Source organism: Thermobia domestica, chromosome 1 (assembly GCF_964235325.1).
Source record: "Thermobia domestica chromosome 1, izTheDome1.hap1.1, whole genome shotgun sequence".
Taxonomy (NCBI): Eukaryota; Metazoa; Arthropoda; class Insecta; order Zygentoma; family Lepismatidae; genus Thermobia; species Thermobia domestica.
The window spans coordinates 260,331-282,202 of NC_137454.1; the positions used below are offsets into that span (position 1 = coordinate 260,331).

General features: G+C 35.1%; 1 protein-coding gene across 1 annotated transcript in view; it reads right to left on the bottom strand.

Annotated features, from left to right (window-relative positions):
- Nucleotides 1–925: 925 nt before the first annotated feature.
- The window catches only part of LOC145682987 (uncharacterized), a 101,886-nt gene continuing 80,939 nt past the window's right edge, over nt 926–21,872 (bottom strand). The window contains exons 4-6 of the mRNA XM_081754344.1: nt 19,125–19,319; nt 5,377–5,511; nt 926–3,525 (exon numbers count right to left, since the gene is read on the bottom strand). Coding sequence (XP_081610470.1) covers nt 3,286–3,525; nt 5,377–5,511; nt 19,125–19,319 — 570 coding nt within the window. The 3' untranslated portion in view covers nt 926–3,285. The remainder of the gene's footprint in view (nt 3,526–5,376; nt 5,512–19,124; nt 19,320–21,872) is intronic.

Below are 21,872 nucleotides of genomic sequence, written 5' to 3' on the forward strand. Positions count from 1 at the left end.
CCGATAACAATAAGGAAGTCTGTCAGAGCCTACATAAAAGTACCATATTCCAGCATTAGACTAGTAGAACTGAGGGAAAGCCTCATCTAAGATGGGGGGTAGTGGAATAGGAGACACTCCTTCTGATTACGAGAGCTCCTTCGTGGCTAAGCGGTTAGCGTACACGCATTTGGCGTGGGAGACCCGGGTTTGATTCCCGGCGGAAGCTCATATGGTTCGGATTCCACGTTACTCAGTAGATCCACGTCTCGTATAGCCTCGCTGCTGAACTGGACGTTAAACTCAAAATCAATTCAACCTTCTGATTACGAAATGACTTAAAGTTAGTTGTACCTAGAATACTGTAGCTTTAAACATTAAATAAACATATTGCACAGGTTAAATGGCTGACCACAACCTATAACTTTAGTTAGCAGCGAGCGCTTACTTTTTCTGCTTGAATTTTGCGGTACTTATCATATTTATTCTTTTATTCCCCCTCACTCTTTTTAAAGAAATAATTTCTTGAATTGTCTGAAAAAGATCCTTGTCAAGGTTTCAAGTATGAAGTTTTATGCTTTATAAAGATTCAAAGTGTAAAATGATTTTGTACTTTATAATTCGAGTGCAGTTAGCAAATGTATATTGGTACAGTTATAGAACAAAACTATAAATAGACGAAAACAATATAGCTACTATGAAGTGGTAATATTACGGACATGTTTGTCAATTTGTTGCTGACAGTATCCTATTATGTGGAATTGTTTACAATTTTGAATAAATCATTCAGGTTTTGAAGATACACGCAGGAAAATTATCAATATAGCTCAACCCATGAACGTTTTATAATACAAGTATAACGAAAATACTTAACAAATAACATTTGTACAAGAAATTTTGGCTGCTGCCATATTTCCGTATTTGTTTTTAAAAGTATTGATTATTCAAATTAACTTTTTTTTTTTTTTTTTTTTTTTTTTTTTTTTTTTTTTTTTTTTTTTTGAAGAACCAAGTAACATTTCATTGTGGTACTTCTCATATTTACTGGCTTTTAAAACAAGATTACTCGCCAGTATTTAAAGCAAATAAATTGAAATCTGAGCTCTATTATCTATATTTATTTTAAATGCTTCTATTCTCAGGATATTAACACATACTTGATGCCAAAAAAAGAGTTAACATAACAACAAAGTATTCGAGGCACATGAGTAAAAACTAAAGATTATTTGCTATACATTTTGAGCACCTTGTGTTTACTTGTAACTACTCCTTTGCACTTAAATATAGCTTCTGCTTATTATTCTTGAAATATTGTCATATGATGAGTAATTGAGTTACATATAGAATTTCAGTAGTATTCTCTGTTGACGATTGTACTTCTGAAAAAAAGGAAGATATGTTTACATATAGTGCCCCATCTTGCTAACAAACTTTATTTTTTCTCCGAACAGAGTGGCATTTGTTAAAAAGAGAAGAAGAAGAATTCAGGTGTAATTCTTCGTAAAAATTCTTGAAATTCAAGATTTTTAATTTTGAAAAGTGCAAAATTCTTCATGATAAGGTTAATTTTATTTTGTTTTCTAATGTTCAAACTTAGTATTTCTTTTTCACTGTTTGTTTGGATTACATGAAAACACATTGAACATCTTATTGTATACATAGGGTGACCTGTTGAACAATATTAATATTATAATTATTATTCAATTTTGGAAAAATACTAATCTTATATGATATAAATAGATTATGTCCAATACATCTTCATATACATATCGAAACTAACACATTAGAAACAAATATTATAACACTAACTCGCGAAAAGTAACTAATGCTGCTGAAATATTATATAAAACGTTTTAAAAAATGACTCATTTGTGTTTTGGGTAAGAGGCTCCATCACGGCGAAATTAAAATACCGCTAATTTTACAGTAATTATATATCTTCAAATAGATAAAAGATATTCAAAAAGTGGAACAAGACCTCCCTAGACAATATTATTTTACATGAGGTACCGTTATCACGACTCATTCATCTGCTTTCGATTTCCAGCCATTTAGAAAATCGGTATTTATTTTCGCGTTTCTAAATGGGTGCAAACGAAAAGCTACTAGGTGACTCGTGATAACGGTATCTCATGCAAAATAATATTGTCTAGCGCGCTCTTGTTCCACATTTTGCTAATCTTTTATCTATTTGAAGATATCACATAATTACTGTAAAATTAGCGGTATTTTAATTTCGCATTGATTAGGCCTCTGAAATCCATCCCTGATTTCCACCAATATTAACTTAATTTTAAACCCAAAGTTATTTTAATTGGATCATTTTAAAATAAGTTTCTTATGAAATATTAAGTTCCAATGTGGCTAAGCGGTTAGCGTACTCGCCTTTAGTGTGGAAGATCCGGATTCGATTCCCGGCGGGAGCTCATGTGGTTCGGAATCCAAGTTAATCAGTAGGTCCACGTCTCATATAGCCTCGCTGCTGAAAGGGACGTTAAACTCAAAATCAACTCAACTCAACTCATTAAGTTTCAATGTTACATCAAGAATCAGTGCTTACAGATTCAAGAACACAACAAGTTGAAGTTATTTAATCGTACTTCATTAGCAATGAAACTTGGTTTATTTAAACATTAACGTAACAAATTAAAGTATTTTTTTCTTCCTAAGTTACAAATTTAACAAGATATTATTTCCTATTTATTCTCTGTAAAAGAAGGGAAAATGCCACTCTGTTCACATATTTATAGAGGCATTGCCCTCCACAGAAAATTACCACAGAACAAATCAAACATTTATTCTCAATATTTTTCCAATACGAATTTACTGCAATGAGAGTCAAACAAGAGCCTAAATGTTCTCTCTCTCTCACTCCCTCTCTCTCTAACACAAATTGTACACAGAACAAATTTTGCAGTCATAAGCAATCTAGATTTGCGTTTTTTTAATATTAATTTTATTACGATAAAATCAGTAAAAAATCCAAATTCAGAAACAAGTAACTGTTTTTGAATTGGTTCATAACAACAATATGTTATTTGTAATTTATATTTTTAGATATATATATTATATATATAATTCAGGAACATTATTACACATTTAAAAAACGTGAACAAAAGCTCAAAGCTCCTGCAAAGAGTACTCACACAACAAGAAATATCACTTTGAAGTAAAACCACACAGTCCGAGTCCGAACCGTCGCAGTTTATCACGACCGGTGCTGCAGTGGCATAAAAGAATCAAGCCAAGGTCCTGCCCACCAGCTGCAGCCTCCGGTCCTCTACAACAAACTGCCTTCACCAACTATCATGCAACAGTGTACATATCAAACGGTGGTTGCAAATGCTTGGAAGAACATGGCTGAACGTCATCCACAGGCCATACCGGAACTGCCGCTGGCTCAGGAACTTCTTGAGGGGAAGGCTCTTGCCGTTCCTGCAACGTCATCTGACTGGGATCCTCTTCTACAGGGCTATATTGGACTTGGCTACACCTTGTGATGATCGACAATAAAAGTGCTTCAATTGCACAGAGGTATCCTAACACCTGTAACATCAACGAAACAGGTATTAGGAAAAATAACATAAATAATGTCCTATCTTTCTATCTTCTTTTTTACAAGCTCCACTGACTCACCAAGAAAGACAGAATAGAAAATAGCACAGGAAGGTAGTAGAACAAAAGCGTAGAGCACTAACTGAGAAAATGAGAAGAAGCAAGAAGAATAATATAACAAAAAGCAATCAAGGGTTAAACAAAGAGAAGAAATGAGACGAATTCTAAAGAAATAAGACAGATCGCGGAATGAAGGAGAAAGATAACGAAAAAGAATAGGGTGAAATTAAGAAGAGGAGGGAGATGGAAACAAAGTCCAAAGAAAGAAGGCAGAGCAAAGAGAGACATATAAAAGAATCTCTGTAGAATAAAACAGGAAGTATTATTTGTAAAATTACAGCAAGAGTCAATAGTCTGAAAACACTTGGTGTCGAAGCTTAACAAGTACTACTTTTCTGTCTAATTGATAGTTTTGACTCAGTAAAACTTGTTCATAAAAGTAAAATTAAAAAACAATAAAAACATTTAATCAAGTTTGTAAAATAATAACAAAATCTAAATATTCATTTATACTTTCAATGTGATCATAACAGAACAATGTCAATAAATATGCGCAGAATTGAACATGTTGCAAGAACTGTCTTTGTTTGTTATTTTTATTATATTTTAGGAATTTTAGATTTTTATTCACTGGGTCTTCGTCTTCAATAAAAATATATAAAGAGAAATAAGCCTAACAACTGATATTTTTATACCAAACCTTGTAGGTATAGATATAATATTCGCCTATTGAAATTAAAATTATTATTCCGTCAGAGGTATTCCAGCTCATCTTGGAACTAAATAACTTTAAGCAATTCATCAAGAGCTGTGTAAGCATTAATAACACACAAACATATAGTAATTTACTGTACTACTAAATTTTGTTTAAAGGGAATCCGTAAATGTATTGGGTGGATGGATTAGAGTTTAGTCCCTTTGTGCAGTGAAGCTATATGAGATATGGATCTAGAGCTTAACGTGAAATCCGAACAACATGAGCTCCCGCCGGGATCCATAAATATGTATTAATTACAAAAATACAGTAGACTCCCGAGTATCCGGCCTAGTTTTTCTTTTATCGGATTTAAATGAGGAAGGCAAGGCGTTATGTTGGCAACATTGCTAAGGCATTGGAAGCGGGCGTCTGCTACGATCCTCTTACGTGTCGTGTGCAAAATACAAGTTGTGACAGAAAAAGAGGAGCGTTCTATACGTATTCTTTAACTTACGTTTTATCTAATAAATTCTTGAAACGTGCAGTGCAGTACATAAACATTTATAAACTACCAGCACAGAACCAAATAAGAAGTGAGAAAATACGTACTTTATTATAACAGTGAGTTTTGGTATTAAAACTTTGTCTTCTGGTATTGGGGGGGCAGGGGGGCAAAGAAATGAGTTCATAGAACTCCAGCCTATCCGGCTTTTTTGTAATCCGTTCTGCCCTTTTGCCACATTAGACCGGATACTCTGGAGTCTACTGTAATTTTAATTGTGTGACTTTCAAAATTAATTCGTCTCTGTATAAATCACATATTTTAAACTACGTTTAATAATATGACATCGTTCTACACCACATGGGTATATGCTAAGTAATATTAGTTGATGGAACATAAAAAAAATAAAAAATGTTTCTACACATATCTACCATTAGATTCGTTATGAACTTATACAAGACACAATCTAGTTTTCACACCAATAATGATCCACAAAATATTCTAATTGTGCTCATGCATGCCATAATCCAAGACAATCAAATAAAATAATGATGAATAAATAATGAAGAGAAAGTGTTGTTACCCCAGTGACTAGTAGCTGCTCCTTGGTCCTGCTGGGAACCCATGAGTATGAAACGTGATACACGTGGATCAAATGGATAATGAGTGATGAGCTCAGCAAATACATCACACTCACACTCACATAGAACAAGGCATTCTGCAAATAAACATCATATTCAGTCAGTTATTGCTTTCCAGTTAAATCTACTACAAGTGTAATGGACAGAAGAATTAAATTTTACACCAAGTAATTAATAGCTTGTGTATGCTGAAAGTACCTCCAACAAGTGTCCAGAAAATAATAGTGTTTAGCAAAGAGAATCTACGATTTATATAAATATTTTACTATGTTTAATATATATCACAATCATCTATTTATCTATATATTAACTTGGTAGGCTTATAAAGTCAAAGTTTGGGTATAACAGCTAAGCTTTCTCTAAACATATATACTAATGAAAGGGGAAAACAACAGATTTTTAATTTTACACACCAAATCCTCTATAGGTGCGAATTCTAACGCAAAGAGTAAAAAAGAGACTGACTGGACCGGAGCTCGAATCCTGGACCTCCGGCATACCTTGCCGATGCGTTAACCACCACGCCATCCAATACGCATCCCAGAACAGCTACTCACTCTCTTACTCTCGAGGTCGGTACTCTAATCTCGGACCACGTGGGTTGTAACACAGACCCTTGCTGTGATTGGACAATTTTATATTCATATACCGAGCACTTTATGACGGTTGTGATTTTATATTGTCAAGATATATTAATAATTCATTTTTATTAATTTAAAATATTGTTCATTTTTATTTTAAATTGTAAGAAATCTCAAAGATTATTTGTTTTGGTTATGGTATGTGTAATGTCTGCAAATGTAAATCATGTAAATTGTCTTATGTGATTGTAAGCATTTTTGTAATTTCATTTTTAACAGCAACACATTGCATCGGACAGCGTTATGTAAGTTATGTAAATGCAGAGTGCTAACATGACGCTCCATTTTAAGGGAAATTGGTTAACCCAGATTTCTTCATAGAAATCTCCAGTGGCATATTTACGATTTTGTTTCGGGAGGGGCTTTGCTAACTTTCGGGGGAGAAGCTTTGCCTGAAAATGTGAAAATTCTGCAAGATATTTCATATACTTGACTATAGTAAGTAAGATTTCGGGGGGGGGGCTTAAGCCCAGAAGCCCCCTCCTAAATACGCCACTGGAAATCTCATACGCACGTGTATGATTTTGACCCAATTTTGAAAGCAATGTTCTGTAATGCAAGCGTCTTTGGTTGTATAAATAATCCAGTGTTTTTGGACAAGAGGAGTCAGACAGCCAGTAGATAGAGGAGAGACAACAGTAATAGTCGAACAAGTAGGATCGAGTAGCAGGTTCTTGGAACTCCGAGAATAATTTGAAAGTTGTGTCGTCGACAAGTAATAGACTGGGGTTAGTTATGAATACTCCAAAGATTGCAGCATTGGGCATAGTGGAAGTTTTGTGAGTTGGTGTCATCTTCATCAAGTGTTGGAGGTAAGTAGTAGTCCCCCCGTTATGCCCGAATGACTCATCCTCACTCTCTTTTATGACCGGGGTGAAAGGTCAATGACCTGGCCCGGGGTCAATGACCTAGGGGTACCTAGGACCACCCCCTCTAAATTTTGGCAGGGGTACCTTGGCCCACCCCCTAAATTTTGGCAGGGGTACATAGGACCACCCCCCTTAAATTTTGGAAATTGCCAAATCTAAAAATTTGGTATGGTAGCCTAGGACCATAGTATGTACCTCTATCAGTATTGGGTGTCTATGTCGTTCCCTTTTATGGGTAAAAAATTGCCAAAAATTCAAATTTCGGGGTTTTTTGACCTAATTTATCCCCTTTGATGAGGTGTTATTACCCTATATAGTTATATGGGCGTATACAGGGGTCCATTACCTTTCATAACATATGGGTATATTAATGCACCCCTTTAAATTTTTGGGAGGGGTACCTTGGCCCACCCCTTAAATTTTGGAAATTGCCCAATTTCAACATTGGGTATTATAGTATAGGACCCTAATATGTATTAGGTTAAATTTGGGCGGTCCACCTCATTCCCTTTTAGGGGTACAAAATTGCCAAAATATAAACGTAAGCAATACGTTATACCACGTGTTTGGTTTTTGGTCGATTTTATCCCCTTTGATGAGGTGTTATTATCCTATATAGTTATATGGTCATGTATAGGGGTCCATTACCTTTCATAAGACATGGGTATATTTGTGCACTCCTTTAAAAATTTGGGAGGGGTACTTTGGCCCACCCCTTAAATTTTGGAAATTGCCCAATTTAAACATTTGGTATTATAGTACCGGATCCTAACATGTATTATGATAAATTTGGGTGGTCCACCTCGTTCCCTTCTAGGGGTACAAAATTGTCAAAATATAAACGTAAGCAATACGTTATACCACGTGTTTGGTTTTTGGTCGATTTTATCCCCTTTGATGAGGTGTTATTATCCTATATAGTTATATGGGCGTATACAGGGGTCCATTACCTTTCATAAGACATGGGTATATTAATGCACCCCTTGAAAAATTTGGGAGGGGTACCTTGGCCCACCCCTTAAATTTTGGAAATTGCCCAATTTAAACATTTGGTATTATAGTACTGGACCCTAACATGTATTATGATAAATTTGGGTGGTCCACCTCGTTCCCTTCTAGGGGTACAAAATTGTCAAAATATAAACGTAAGCATTACGTTATACCACGTGTTTGGTTTTTGGTCGATTTTATCCCCTTTGATGAGGTGTTATTATCCTATATAGTTATATGGGCGTATACAGGGGTCCATTACCTTTCATAAGACATGGGTATATTAATGCACCCCTTGAAAAATTTGGGAGGGGTACCTTGGCCCACCCCTTAAATTTTGGAAATTGCCCAATTTAAACATTTGGTATTATAGTACCGGATCCTAACATGTATTATGATAAATTTGGATGGTCCACCTCGTTTCCTTCTAGGGGTACAAAATTGTCAAAATATAAACGTAAGCATTACGTTGTACCACGTGTTTGGTCTTTTGGCCCAATTTATCCTCTTGGATGAGGGGCTATTACCTTATATGGTTATATGGTTATGTATAGGGGTCTATTCCCTATCATAAGACATAGGTACATTTGTGCACTCCTTTAAAAATTTGGGAGGGGTACTTTGGCCCACCCCTTAAATTTTAGAAATTGCTCATTTTATATATATTTGGTATTATAGTACTGGACCCTAACATGTATTATGATAAATTTGGGTGGTCCACCTCGTTCCCTTTTAGGGGTACAAATTGCCAAAATATAAACGTAAGCAATACGTTGTACCACGTGTTTGGTATTTTGGCCCAATTTATTTCCTTGGATGAAGTCCTATTACCTTATATGGTTATGTATAGGGTCTATTCCCTATCATAAGACAAAGGCACATTTGTGCACCCCTTTAAAAATTTGGGAGGGGTACTTTGGCCCACCCCTTATCTTATGATAGGAAATGAACCTATATACATGACCATATAACCATATAAGGTAATAGAACCTCCTCAAGCATTTGGTATCATAGTACAGGTCTCCAATATGTACCACTATAAATTTGGATGGTCCACATCGTTCCCTTTTCATAGGTAAAGAACTACCAAAAATCAAATTTCGGAGGTTATTGACCTCTATTTAGCATGTTATATGGATATGTACAGAGGTTTATTACCTTTATATGTTTATGTTCCCTTTTAAATTTGGGAATTATCAAATAACAAAATTCGGTAAACGTTTTCTAAGCCCCATTGTAGATGTTGATGTTCCTCTTATGGCCAAATATTCAAAATTTAAATGTTATTGACCGGCTTTATTATTGAATAAGTACAGGATTTATTACTTTTTCATAAGACACAGGTGTATTTGTGTACCAATCTTAAATTTTGGAAGGGGTACATTTCTTATTGTCGTATCAATAATTGGTAATTGGATAGTATTTCATTCATTGGGTAAATCATTAGGATCACGTGATCGGTTATTGACCTATGATGGGATTAGGAGTCCAGGACATTGGTACATTGAAACTTTGTAGGATAATTTGATAATGCGTCATTGGTTTTGATTATTCCCGCCAAATATAAACGTAAGCAAGACGTTGTACCACGTGATTGTTCTTGATGAGGTAGTGTACAGGGATTCATTTCCTTTGTTGTGGTACTTCTTAAGTTTGAGTACACACACACACTTCTAGAAAACAGTTGGTTCTACTCAGGTAAACAATTGACGGACATTATTGACCTTATTGAACATATAATGATATGATTAACTCTAAGACTTAGGTATATCAAGAGAAGTATTCTTTAAATTTGGGAATGGTGATAAACAGAATTTTAACATAAGGTGTGAAATTTGAAACAATACATTGAACTTTAGTCACAGCTCATAGTCTAAGATCATTGGTGGTGATTGATTTGAAATCTGATAGCTAACCTTATTGAATCTTATGATTCATAGACGAAAGGCAATACATGCTACAACAGTTTAAAATTTAATCATAAGGTGATGTAATCTGACACTAGCAAAGTTATTGTTAATGCAATTTGATTGGATGATCACTATCTTTCCTGCAATCTGATTGGTTGATCACTATCTTTCGTGCAATCTGATTGGTTGATGATTTTCAAATCTTTGCTGTATTCAGTTTTAAGTTTTGTTTAACATTTAAAAATCTTGGTTTCGTTCAACATTTTGCACTCACTGATAAATATGATCAAAACCGTTTATTTGTTAATCGAATAGTTAAAAACCGGATAAAGTTTGACGGTTAACCGTGAAACGTAAAATTTTTTTAGTTTGAAATTTTTTTGCTTGAAATTTTTTGTTTGAAACTTTTCGTTTGAAATTTTTGTTTGAAAAAATTTTTGTTTGAAAATTTTGTTTGAAATTTTTTTGTTTGTAAATTTTTGTTTCAAAATTTTTTTGTTTAAAATTTTTTCGTTTGAAATTTTTCGTTTCCAAAATTTTTTTCTGTTTAAAAAATTTTTGTTTGAACAGTTTTGTTTGGAAAATTTTGTTTCAAATTTTTTTGAAAATTTTTGTTTGAAATTTTTTTTGAAATTTTTGTTTGACATTTTAAAAGTTTGTGCACTCATTAGTAAAGAACTGGAACTGTTTAGAACTAAAACCTCTGGCAACATTGTGGTGCACGTCAGAACATGATAATGCAACGTCATCAGTTTTGCATCATATATAAGTATCGTTCGAGTTAGTATTCATGATAACGTCATCATGGCTACTTGTCTGCAGTTTCTAAACACGCGTGATGTGATGAAATCATTTACCAAAATTACTGATTTACAACAGAATGTACCTTATAGAATCTTAGCTAGCCAAATGATCCCTACAAAGTTTGGATTAAGAATCGTAGTGAAGCTTGAAAATGATAAGAATATAATTTTACCAGCAAGATATTTACCCATGGAAGCATCAAAACAAGAAGAACTGCTGCGTTTCTTAAATACTGGATCTGTATCTTTATGTTACAAAGGATTCTTGGGTCGAAGTCATCAACTTGAATTTAGTACACAGCCAGATTCGTCAGCCATTGTGATGAAATCATGAATCAGCACATTTCTTTCCAATGACGTCAGCCGTAGTTGTATGAATTTGGTTGGTCGGCATGACGTCAGCAACTGTGATGAAATCATGAATTCAAACGTCAGCACATTCCTTACCAATGACGTCAGTAATAACTATAAACCAGCAAATACAGTGTCATCCCACGAAATCATTTGAGCAAGTGCTTTTCAGGAGGAAGGATGTGTACTTCTAACGATAAAGAGTTCATCTTCGCAAGCTATTATCCAATAAATATATTTCAAACAAAACATGTGATGATTGGTATCAGTGCTAAAACATTTGAACCACTGATTCGATTGGGCAAAGCATAACAATTTGGTGTACAACTGACCTGTGAAGAATGGCAAATATTATGTTCACGAATCGACCAAATGAACGATTATTTTCATGATGAGCTAAATGTGACCATAGTCAAATCATTAGGCTCAAATCATGAAGTGGTGCTGCGTACAGTCCTTGAAGAGAAGATGGTGCTGTTACGTAAAAAGAGTACATTTCATGTCCCTCGCAATATGGTGTATCTAACACAAACGGAATGGAAAAAATTCATCAGCGTATTTCAGTGTGTGAAACATGCAGTGGAAGTGTGCAACAAAACTAGTATATTCCTGAAAAAGTACTATTTTGAAAAATGTGTTATGCATATTGTACAACATGTATCTAGATATTGTGATGGTTGTCAACATCGTTCGTGGGTGCATACCTGTATTGATAAACAGTTTATTTGTGATCAAATGGACATTGAGTTTCCACCAATTGATATTGCATTAGACCTTAAAAGACTTCAACTGGAATTAAAATTATATGCTAAAGACAAACTAGTGCAAGAAGTTCAAAATACATTGTATCGACAATATCCAGAACCACTATCTGGTATGGATGTATGTGGAGTGTAATAAAATGATCCATTTCAATGAATTGTTTTTTTTCATTTCAAGTACAAACCCATATTCTGACGTGTACTATTGCACCACAATGTTGTCAAAGGTTTTTGCTCTAAACAGTTCCAGTTCTTTACTAATAAGTGCACAAACTTTTAAAAATGTCAACTCAAACTTTGAAAACAAAAATTTAGAACAAAAATCTTTGAAACAAAATTTTGGAACGAAAAAAAAATTCAAACAAAAAATTTCAAACGAAAAAAATTCAAACAAAATTTTGAAGCGAAAAAATTTCAAACAAAATTTTGAAACAAAAAATTTCAAACAAAAAATTTGGAAACGAAAAATTTCAAACAAAAAATTTTAAACAAAATTTTCGAACAAAAATTTTTCAAACAAAAATTTCAAACGAAAAGTTTCAAACAAAATTTTGAAACAAACAAAAATTTCGAAACAAAAAAATTTAAACAAAAAATTTGGAAACGAAAAAATGTCAAACCAAAGTTTCAAATTTTTTAAATGTTAAAACAAAACTGAATGCAGAAAAAGATTTAAAACTCATCAACCTATCAGATTGCACGAAAGATAGTGATCAACCAATCAGATTGCAGGAAAGATAGTGATCATCCAATCAAATTGCATTAACAATAACTTTGCTAGTGTCAGATTACATCACCTTATGATTAAATTTTAAACTGTTGTAGCATGTATTGCCTTTCGTCTATGAATCATAAGATTCAATAAGGTTAGCTATCAGATTTCAAATCAATCACCACCAATGATCTTAGACTATGAGCTGTGACTAAAGTTCAATGTATTGTTTCAAATTTCACACCTTATGTTAAAATTCTGTTTATCACCATTCCCAAATTTAAAGAATACTTCTCTTGATATACCTAAGTCTTAGAGTTAATCATATCATTATATGTTCAATAAGGTCAATAATGTCCGTCAATTGTTTACCTGAGTAGAACCAACTGTTTTCTAGAAGTGTGTGTGTGTACTCAAACTTAAGAAGTACCACAACAAAGGAAATGAATCCCTGTACACTACCTCATCAAGAACAATCACGTGGTACAACGTCTTGCTTACGTTTATATTTGGCGGGAATAATCAAAACCAATGACGCATTATCAAATTATCCTACAAAGTTTCAATGTACCAATGTCCTGGACTCCTAATCCCATCATAGGTCAATAACCGATCACGTGATCCTAATGATTTACCCAATGAATGAAATACTATCCAATTACCAATTATTGATACGACAATAAGAAATGTACCCCTTCCAAAATTTAAGATTGGTACACAAATACACCTGTGTCTTATGAAAAAGTAATAAATCCTGTACTTATTCAATAATAAAGCCGGTCAATAACATTTAAATTTTGAATATTTGGCCATAAGAGGAACATCAACATCTACAATGGGGCTTAGAAAACGTTTACCGAATTTTGTTATTTGATAATTCCCAAATTTAAAAGGGAACATAAACATATAAAGGTAATAAACCTCTGTACATATCCATATAACATGCTAAATAGAGGTCAATAACCTCCGAAATTTGATTTTTGGTAGTTCTTTACCTATGAAAAGGGAACGATGTGGACCATCCAAATTTATAGTGGTACATATTGGAGACCTGTACTATGATACCAAATGCTTGAGGAGGTTCTATTACCTTATATGGTTATATGGTCATGTATATAGGTTCATTTCCTATCATAAGATAAGGGGTGGGCCAAAGTACCCCTCCCAAATTTTTAAAGGGGTGCACAAATGTGCCTTTGTCTTATGATAGGGAATAGACCCTATACATAACCATATAAGGTAATAGGACTTCATCCAAGGAAATAAATTGGGCCAAAATACCAAACACGTGGTACAACGTATTGCTTACGTTTATATTTTGGCAATTTGTACCCCTAAAAGGGAACGAGGTGGACCACCCAAATTTATCATAATACATGTTAGGGTCCAGTACTATAATACCAAATATATATAAAATGAGCAATTTCTAAAATTTAAGGGGTGGGCCAAAGTACCCCTCCCAAATTTTTAAAGGAGTGCACAAATGTACCTATGTCTTATGATAGGGAATAGACCCCTATACATAACCATATAACCATATAAGGTAATAGCCCCTCATCCAAGAGGATAAATTGGGCCAAAAGACCAAACACGTGGTACAACGTAATGCTTACGTTTATATTTTGACAATTTTGTACCCCTAGAAGGAAACGAGGTGGACCATCCAAATTTATCATAATACATGTTAGGATCCGGTACTATAATACCAAATGTTTAAATTGGGCAATTTCCAAAATTTAAGGGGTGGGCCAAGGTACCCCTCCCAAATTTTTCAAGGGGTGCATTAATATACCCATGTCTTATGAAAGGTAATGGACCCCTGTATACGCCCATATAACTATATAGGATAATAACACCTCATCAAAGGGGATAAAATCGACCAAAAACCAAACACGTGGTATAACGTAATGCTTACGTTTATATTTTGACAATTTTGTACCCCTAGAAGGGAACGAGGTGGACCACCCAAATTTATCACAATACATGTTAGGGTCCAGTACTATAATACCAAATGTTTAAATTGGGCAATTTCCAAAATTTAAGGGGTGGGCCAAGGTACCCCTCCCAAATTTTTCAAGGGGTGCATTAATATACCCATGTCTTATGAAAGGTAATGGACCCCTGTATACGCCCATATAACTATATAGGGTAATAACACCTCATCAAAGGGGATAAATTAGGTCAAAAAACCCCGAAATTTGAATTTTTGGCAATTTTTTACCCATAAAAGGGAACGACATAGACACCCAATACTGATAGAGGTACATACTATGGTCCTAGGCTACCATACCAAATTTTTAGATTTGGCAATTTCCAAAATTTAAGGGGGGTGGTCCTATGTACCCCTGCCAAAATTTAGGGGGTGGGCCAAGGTACCCCTGCCAAAATTTAGAGGGGGTGGTCCTAGGTACCCCTAGGTCATTGACCCCGGGCCAGGTCATTGACCTTTCACCCCGGTCATAAAAGAGAGTGAGGATGAGTCATTCGGGCATAACGGGGGGACTACTACTAGGTATGAATCCATTAACCTTTTTCCTCTTTTATACTAAGAACTAATCAGGCACTTGAATTTACATAACTTAGTATGGCGCTACACAAACACACACTCTACACACTAAATTTGAAACAGAATACATGCCATCTATTGTGATAACAAGTCTCTTTTATTTACCTCTACGTTTCTGTTTTGCCGACTCAAAACAGTGGCGGAGAATCCCTAAACTATACCTCACAAGCACATCACAGGAGCGTTCTTTGAAACATTAGCGAGATAGGTATTTTTAGGATATACTTTAAGCTAATGTCAACAATCTGGGTTAACTCAAATTTGCTCTATCAGAGATAAGGCTACATTCCACTCACGATATTAAAGGAGTATCAACCCAGGTTGACAATATATACTAACGAAAAGAGGAAGCAACCGATTTTTTTTTTTTTTTTATTTTACACAAAAGTTCGGTTTTTCATCTTCTTCTAATCTGCTTCACTGACCTCAACCAACTTCTGCATACACCCTCTTTTTCACAGTAAATAGGGGAAACTGTTTTACTCTAAACAGTTTCCCCTATTTAGTGTGAAAAAGAGGGAGGCATACAGAATTTGGTTGAGGTCAATCAAACCGATTAGAAGAAGCTGAAAAACTAAACTTTTTGAAGAAAAGTGGAACTGACGCTCGTTTCACTCAAATTTTTATTGGAAAATAGAACAAATTCTTAGATTGCAAAAGAAAATACTTTCACTTATTATTCACTATAAGCACTTTCACTAAATTCTTCATCAGGTAAGGAGGAAAAGAAGTAATGACAAAAACAAAAGTTAAAGAAACTCAAAAGATCCAGTCAGACATCATATTAAATTCGGAGTCCGACATACATAGAAGGAGCAGTCAAAAACTTCCCGAGGTGTTGTTATACAGTAGTTTTAGCATTTCTGATACAATCACAATGAATCTTGTACAACAGAGTCCTTTGGCTGCCTAACAATGAATTTGACAAATACTAACACGTCATAACAGGCAGTGTACGAGTAGTGTAGCTGAATGAAAGAGTGAGTGGAGATCAGTTGGTGTAACTTCACAGATCGAGCAATATGCAAACATCAAGTTCATGTGCAAATTCGGGGAAATCTGATTCAGAGATTCTGATAGCCTTAAAAAACAGTTTAGCACCATCGTATGTTTGGCTCTTCCCGAAGTTAAATATGGGCCTTTACAGTTTCGACAATGCAGAAGAGATGAAAACAAACACAACGCCTAAACTTCGGAGGATATTACCAAAATAAGTCTTCGCCGGTGTTTTCACAAATCGGAGGAGCGGTGGAACAACTGTGTGTCTGTGTTTGTTCCGAAAACTCGCAACTTCGAAGGCGAGTAGGTAGATGTGTACTTATTTTGTGGTAATAAAGAGCTACAACAGAATTCAGGGAACATTTTGACTGCTCCTCGTACATCACGTGACTTGGCACATTGAGGCTAAATAGCGTACATTACTCAGCCAGTCTGCCAGGTTATTTGTAGATTTCTCTTGCCCCCTCAAACTTAATTCTCGGAAGCATCACACATCATTGAAGATCATTAACTTGTAAGTGCTATTCTCAAACCACAGTAATTCAAATTAGCAAACTTTATTTTCTTAATAAAAACTATTTTTTGTGTATCAAAATGCATTATATTATTTAGGTATGCAATTTTAAGAAGTTTGAATTCAAACTATAATAGAGTATAAACTAAAACATATAAACAAGTTGTTGTACGAGCATGCAGAACACCCGAAGAAACTAAAGTAAACACTTCAAAGTGACAGAAAACTGTTGACATTAATATTCAAATATAAATAAATAAAATAACGACTTCTAGTTAGTTAATTTGTTAACTAAATGTCCATTATCTCTTAGTTTCACTTTAAAATTCCCCTTTCTCTGTAAAATTCGTTCCGCTGACATTGAGCAGTTTGGAAACATAGGTATTTAGGTAAAAATTAAACTATTTTTATTTTTTAAATCGCTTTTTTGTAAGTTTCACACTTTACATGTTATGGTGCTCCAAAATCTGATCTACCGCACTAACTTTGAATGTAGGCTGTTTTTAACCATGTTTTTTAGAACTATTTTATTTCGTCACTTCTCAAAATTTGATTATGTTATTTTTCCTCACGCGTTATACTGGATGACATTAGCAATGAGAAAATATATTTTGTTAGTCTAAAGGGAAGACTCAAGTTATACGAGAAGCAGTCAGAAAGTGTGTGTAACTATTTATTACCACAATATAGGTACACTCACTTAATTGCCTTTAAAATAGGCTTTTTGAGAACACACACATTTGTTCCACCGCTCCTACCATTGTTGGAAACAACATTGAAAGTCTTGTTTTGGTATGTTTCAAAGTTCAGCCGTCCCGTTGGTTTTGATGTCCTCCTTACAGTGGCAAAACGATTACTTTTGAGGCCCTTTTTAATTTTAGGAAAGACCCAGAAATCCGCTGGTCCTAAATTCAGTGAGTAGGGAGAAAAGAGGATTGTTCGTTTATGCGAGCCACTGACTGCAACACGCTTTAAGTTATATTATGATAACATATAAAAGAGAAAGAAGAAGACAAGAAATATTTTTTATCAATATTACAACATATAGAACCTTTACCTAATAAATGTAAGAGTAATGCATTATTGCATCATAGAACACTCTTATAAGGAACCAATGTTATTGCTTATCAGTATATATACTACAACTATATTTTTAACACTCAATGTTCAGAGATCATAGAAGTAAATGTTAAAAATATGAAAAAGTGTTCCTTACTTTCTAATGCATGCTATAGGGTACATATTCCAAATGAAAATTAAGTATTAACCTTGTATCCCAAAATATGTATTATATTTATTAGATTATTTCAACCTTCTCCGGAGTTTTATTCAGAAGCTCTCCTCCCGCTGGTGTGCTTATTGTTGTATGTTGATCCACATGGGAGAGATTCTTGAATCACAAAATTAAGAAAATGAAGAAAAACCCTAAAATTTTGTATGGCTTGTATCATTTCGCATATCTTCATATTAGGGCTTCTATTCTTAAAGTACGAGGGCTGTCCATAAATTGTATTATATACATTTAAAAGGTACACTCTTAAGCTATTTTTACACATAATCGTCATGCAAATCAATATGCTTATTATACCGTGGCACAAGTTTTTCAATACCAGCGCGGTAGAAATCTGCCGCCTACGATTTCAACGACTGGGTTACATCGCCATGCAGTTCGGCGTCAGTATCAAAACGTTGTGTAGCGAGTCATGTCTTCAACGCTGGAAAAAAGGTGGAGTCGCTCGGCGCCAAATCCGGTCTGTTTGGTGGGTGATTGAACACCTCTCACCTAGGGTCGCGCTAAGTTACACTTCACACAGTTGGCGATGGATTTCAATTGTTTCTTTTTTCTTTTTGCCAACAAAAACCTAATCACAGAACGCACCTCACAAGAGGCGGAATTTTCTATTGCAGCACCTATTGTAACACGTCACAGAAAGTACAGTAAGAGCGTCACAGTCCTCACGATACCACAGCTGGATGCGTACTGAGTGTGGCAACGTTCTGACACCAAAATGGCGACTCTAGCCACGCCCGCTGCCACGACTGTACTTTCTGGACAGTCCCCGTATAAGCGATTAAATCGTAAATCTTATGTACAAAGTATGCCATTAATAACGGTAATAAATTCAATTAGCTTTTCTTTTTGTACTGTTAAAATGCATATGTTCTTCTGGCTAAACTTCGTAAAAGTATTTACATAAACATGTTACGCTATCCACAATCTTCTTGCAAAAATAACTTCTTTGTGACAATTTTTATAAGCTATTCTTTGTTAATGAATGGAAACTAAATGCATCCATGCTCTATAGCAAAGTCGATAATTGTCCAAGTTTTCTACTGTTACAATAGTTTGTATTTCGGAAAGGATACTGTTTGTGCTCCAAGGAAAATATCGTTTGAGCCAACTGAAGCACCGGAAACAAATTTATTTATTTATTAAAAGAGTAGATTTACTGAAGAAAACTCCAGAGAGGTTTGAAATAATTAATAAATATAAAACATTTTTTTGGGATACAAGGTTAGTACTAAATTTTAATTAAGTTCTTTACGTAACTAGTGTGACCCATAAATACTTACCAATCTTCCCCAGTTAAATGGAAATAAATAAACTATGTGTGATATGTCGAGGAAAAGAAATAAACACGTCATAAGCAGGCTGAACACGGTTACAAACATCATAAGGCGAAGACGACCTATTAATGGAAGCATAAACAGCCCCACTTTCGCCGGTCCTGATGAACACAGGCAAGCTAGACAAGCAACGGAGGAGATCTGAAACGATACAAATTATCCTTTAGGTATGCATACAAATTCATTTTTTCTTACATGTATTTACAGAGTAATTGGGGTTGTAACACATCCAAACAACATTTACTAATAAAATCATATTTAATGATTTTAAACTATGTTTATTTGTTTATCTAATTATATTAATGAAGTCTTAAATGAACATTCTGTTATTTTCAAAATATTTGTTGATAGCTTAAAATTAGCTACTCAAATATCCTCAGATACTTTTCGTATTTATTTATGATTGAATATTGCTCAAAATTGTATTAGATGTACAACTTTGCTCCCGTCGTTGTCCAATAGATGGTTTTAGTGGCAAGTGGTACAGAAGTAGACATCACACAATAAGCTCGGGCATTTGTCAACATAATTCCATCGAAACATTAGTCGATTTGTATCCGCATCGTAACGTTATTCTCGATTGAAAATGACAGTTTACAAGCTAAATTCTTGTCATTTGTGGGAGGTTTTAATTTTCTGCTTCAGTATGAAGAAATCTGCAGTTCAGGCTCATCGAATGCTCCCAAATACTTATGGCGAGACGGCTATTAGTGAAAGAACGTGTTGTGGATGGTTTTAATGCTTCGGAGACCAGTATGGAAGAGAGAAAGTTTACAAAGATGCAGAAATGGAGGTATTATTTCTTGAAGACTCGTATCAAACACAAGATAAAGTGACAGAATTATTAGGAGTGACTCTACAAGCCATTTTAAAACGCCTCAAAGCGATGGGAATAATTCAGGAACAAGGAAATTGTGTGCCGTATTAGTTAAAACCGAGAGATGTTGAACGGCGTTTGTTTGCTTGTGAACAGCTGCTTGAAAGGCAAAGACGGGGGGTATTTCTGCATCGCATTGTGACAGGACGAAAAATGGCTCGATTACGATAACCCGAAGCTCAGAAAATCATGGGAATTTCCCGGCCGTGCTTCCACGTTGACGGCCAAACCGAATATTCACAGCTCCAAGGTGATGTTACATATTTTGTGGGATCAGCTAGACGTAGTGTATTATGAACTGCTAAAACCGACTGAAACAATCACGGACGATCTGAATCGAAAGTAATTAAGCCGAGCATTGAAGCACGAACGGCCACAATACAACGAGAGACACGATAAAGTGACTGTGCAGCATTATCCCATATCGCAAAGTCGGTCAAAACATACTTCGAAACAGGAAGTCCTGCCCCTCCTGCCGTATTCTCCAGACATTGCTCCTTCTGGCTATCATTTGCTTCGATCAATGCACACGGCCTGGCTGACCAGCACTTACGTTCTTATGAAGAAGACCAAAATTGGATAATCACATAGCTCACCTCAAAAGCTGAACAGTTTTTTCGACGCAGGATTCGTACGCTGCCCAAAGGATGGGAGAAACTACTCTTAAGCTATGGACAATATTTTGAATTGTAAATGTGTAATCAGTGTTTTACAATAAAGCCTCGAATGTCGGGAAGAAAAGACAGAAGCAAAATTGTACACCAAACACCTGATCAACTTTTTAATTCGGCATTATCTTATGATCCAGTTTCCCAACATAAAACCGTTTAGGTTACAAGAAATAACTATTCTAGAAAAATCCATGCTTCAAACAACGAAAATATTCTACCACAATGGATTTGTTCTGTATACAACAGTGAATGTGAAGTATCCATATTGTGTTAATTCATTAATTCGTGGCGTTTATATTCAGGAATAATTTCGCCAGACGGCAGCGGTGTGGTATATACCAAACTGTAGCTATGTTATCAGTCATGCGTAGCACTATTTGTGGTTTTGCTGAGGGTAATCAATTTTTGTTTTTCAGGTTTTGTAGTATGGAGTACCAAATTGAAAAGATGGTTATCTTCGACGTGTTTTCGTTGTGTAAGTTTAGCAAACATGCTAATTTTGCAGAGATATCCAGACAAATCTGTGCAGGGTATGGAGAAAGCGTTATTGCTGAAAGGGCCACCCGGAAATGGTTTGACAGGTTCCAAAGTGAAAATTTTGACTTGAACGATACCCTCACGTTCTGCTTGTCCACTTCGCTTTGATCAGGACCATTAGAACGACTTAATCCATCGTGATCCACGTAAAAGCATACAGAAATTGGCTCGGATATGAGCAATGGACAGGTAACTGTTATGCGACATCGTCAACGTATGGGAAAAGTTCAAAAATTCGGTTCGCGATGCCTCATTCGCTCAATGCAGACAATAAGAATCAACGTGTTGCCATATCTTGTTCTCCGTTTATCCGCCATCATAAATCTTATCGCCAATTTCAGTCCTTTCCCTCACGTGTTGCTACTGGAGATTAGAAATGGTGACTGTACGTGAACTTTAAGCAGTGGAAGGAATGGATGACCCGAAACAAAAGATAACACCACGTCCCAAACAGGACTTGCATTCCAAGAACACAATCTTGTGTTCTGGTGGAACATGAAATGGATTATCCAACCATCACTGCTGCTGTATACTGTGATCAACTCCAATATGTTCATGCAGAACTTAAAAAAAGACCGGATAAACAACATGGCATTAATGTCTACGTAG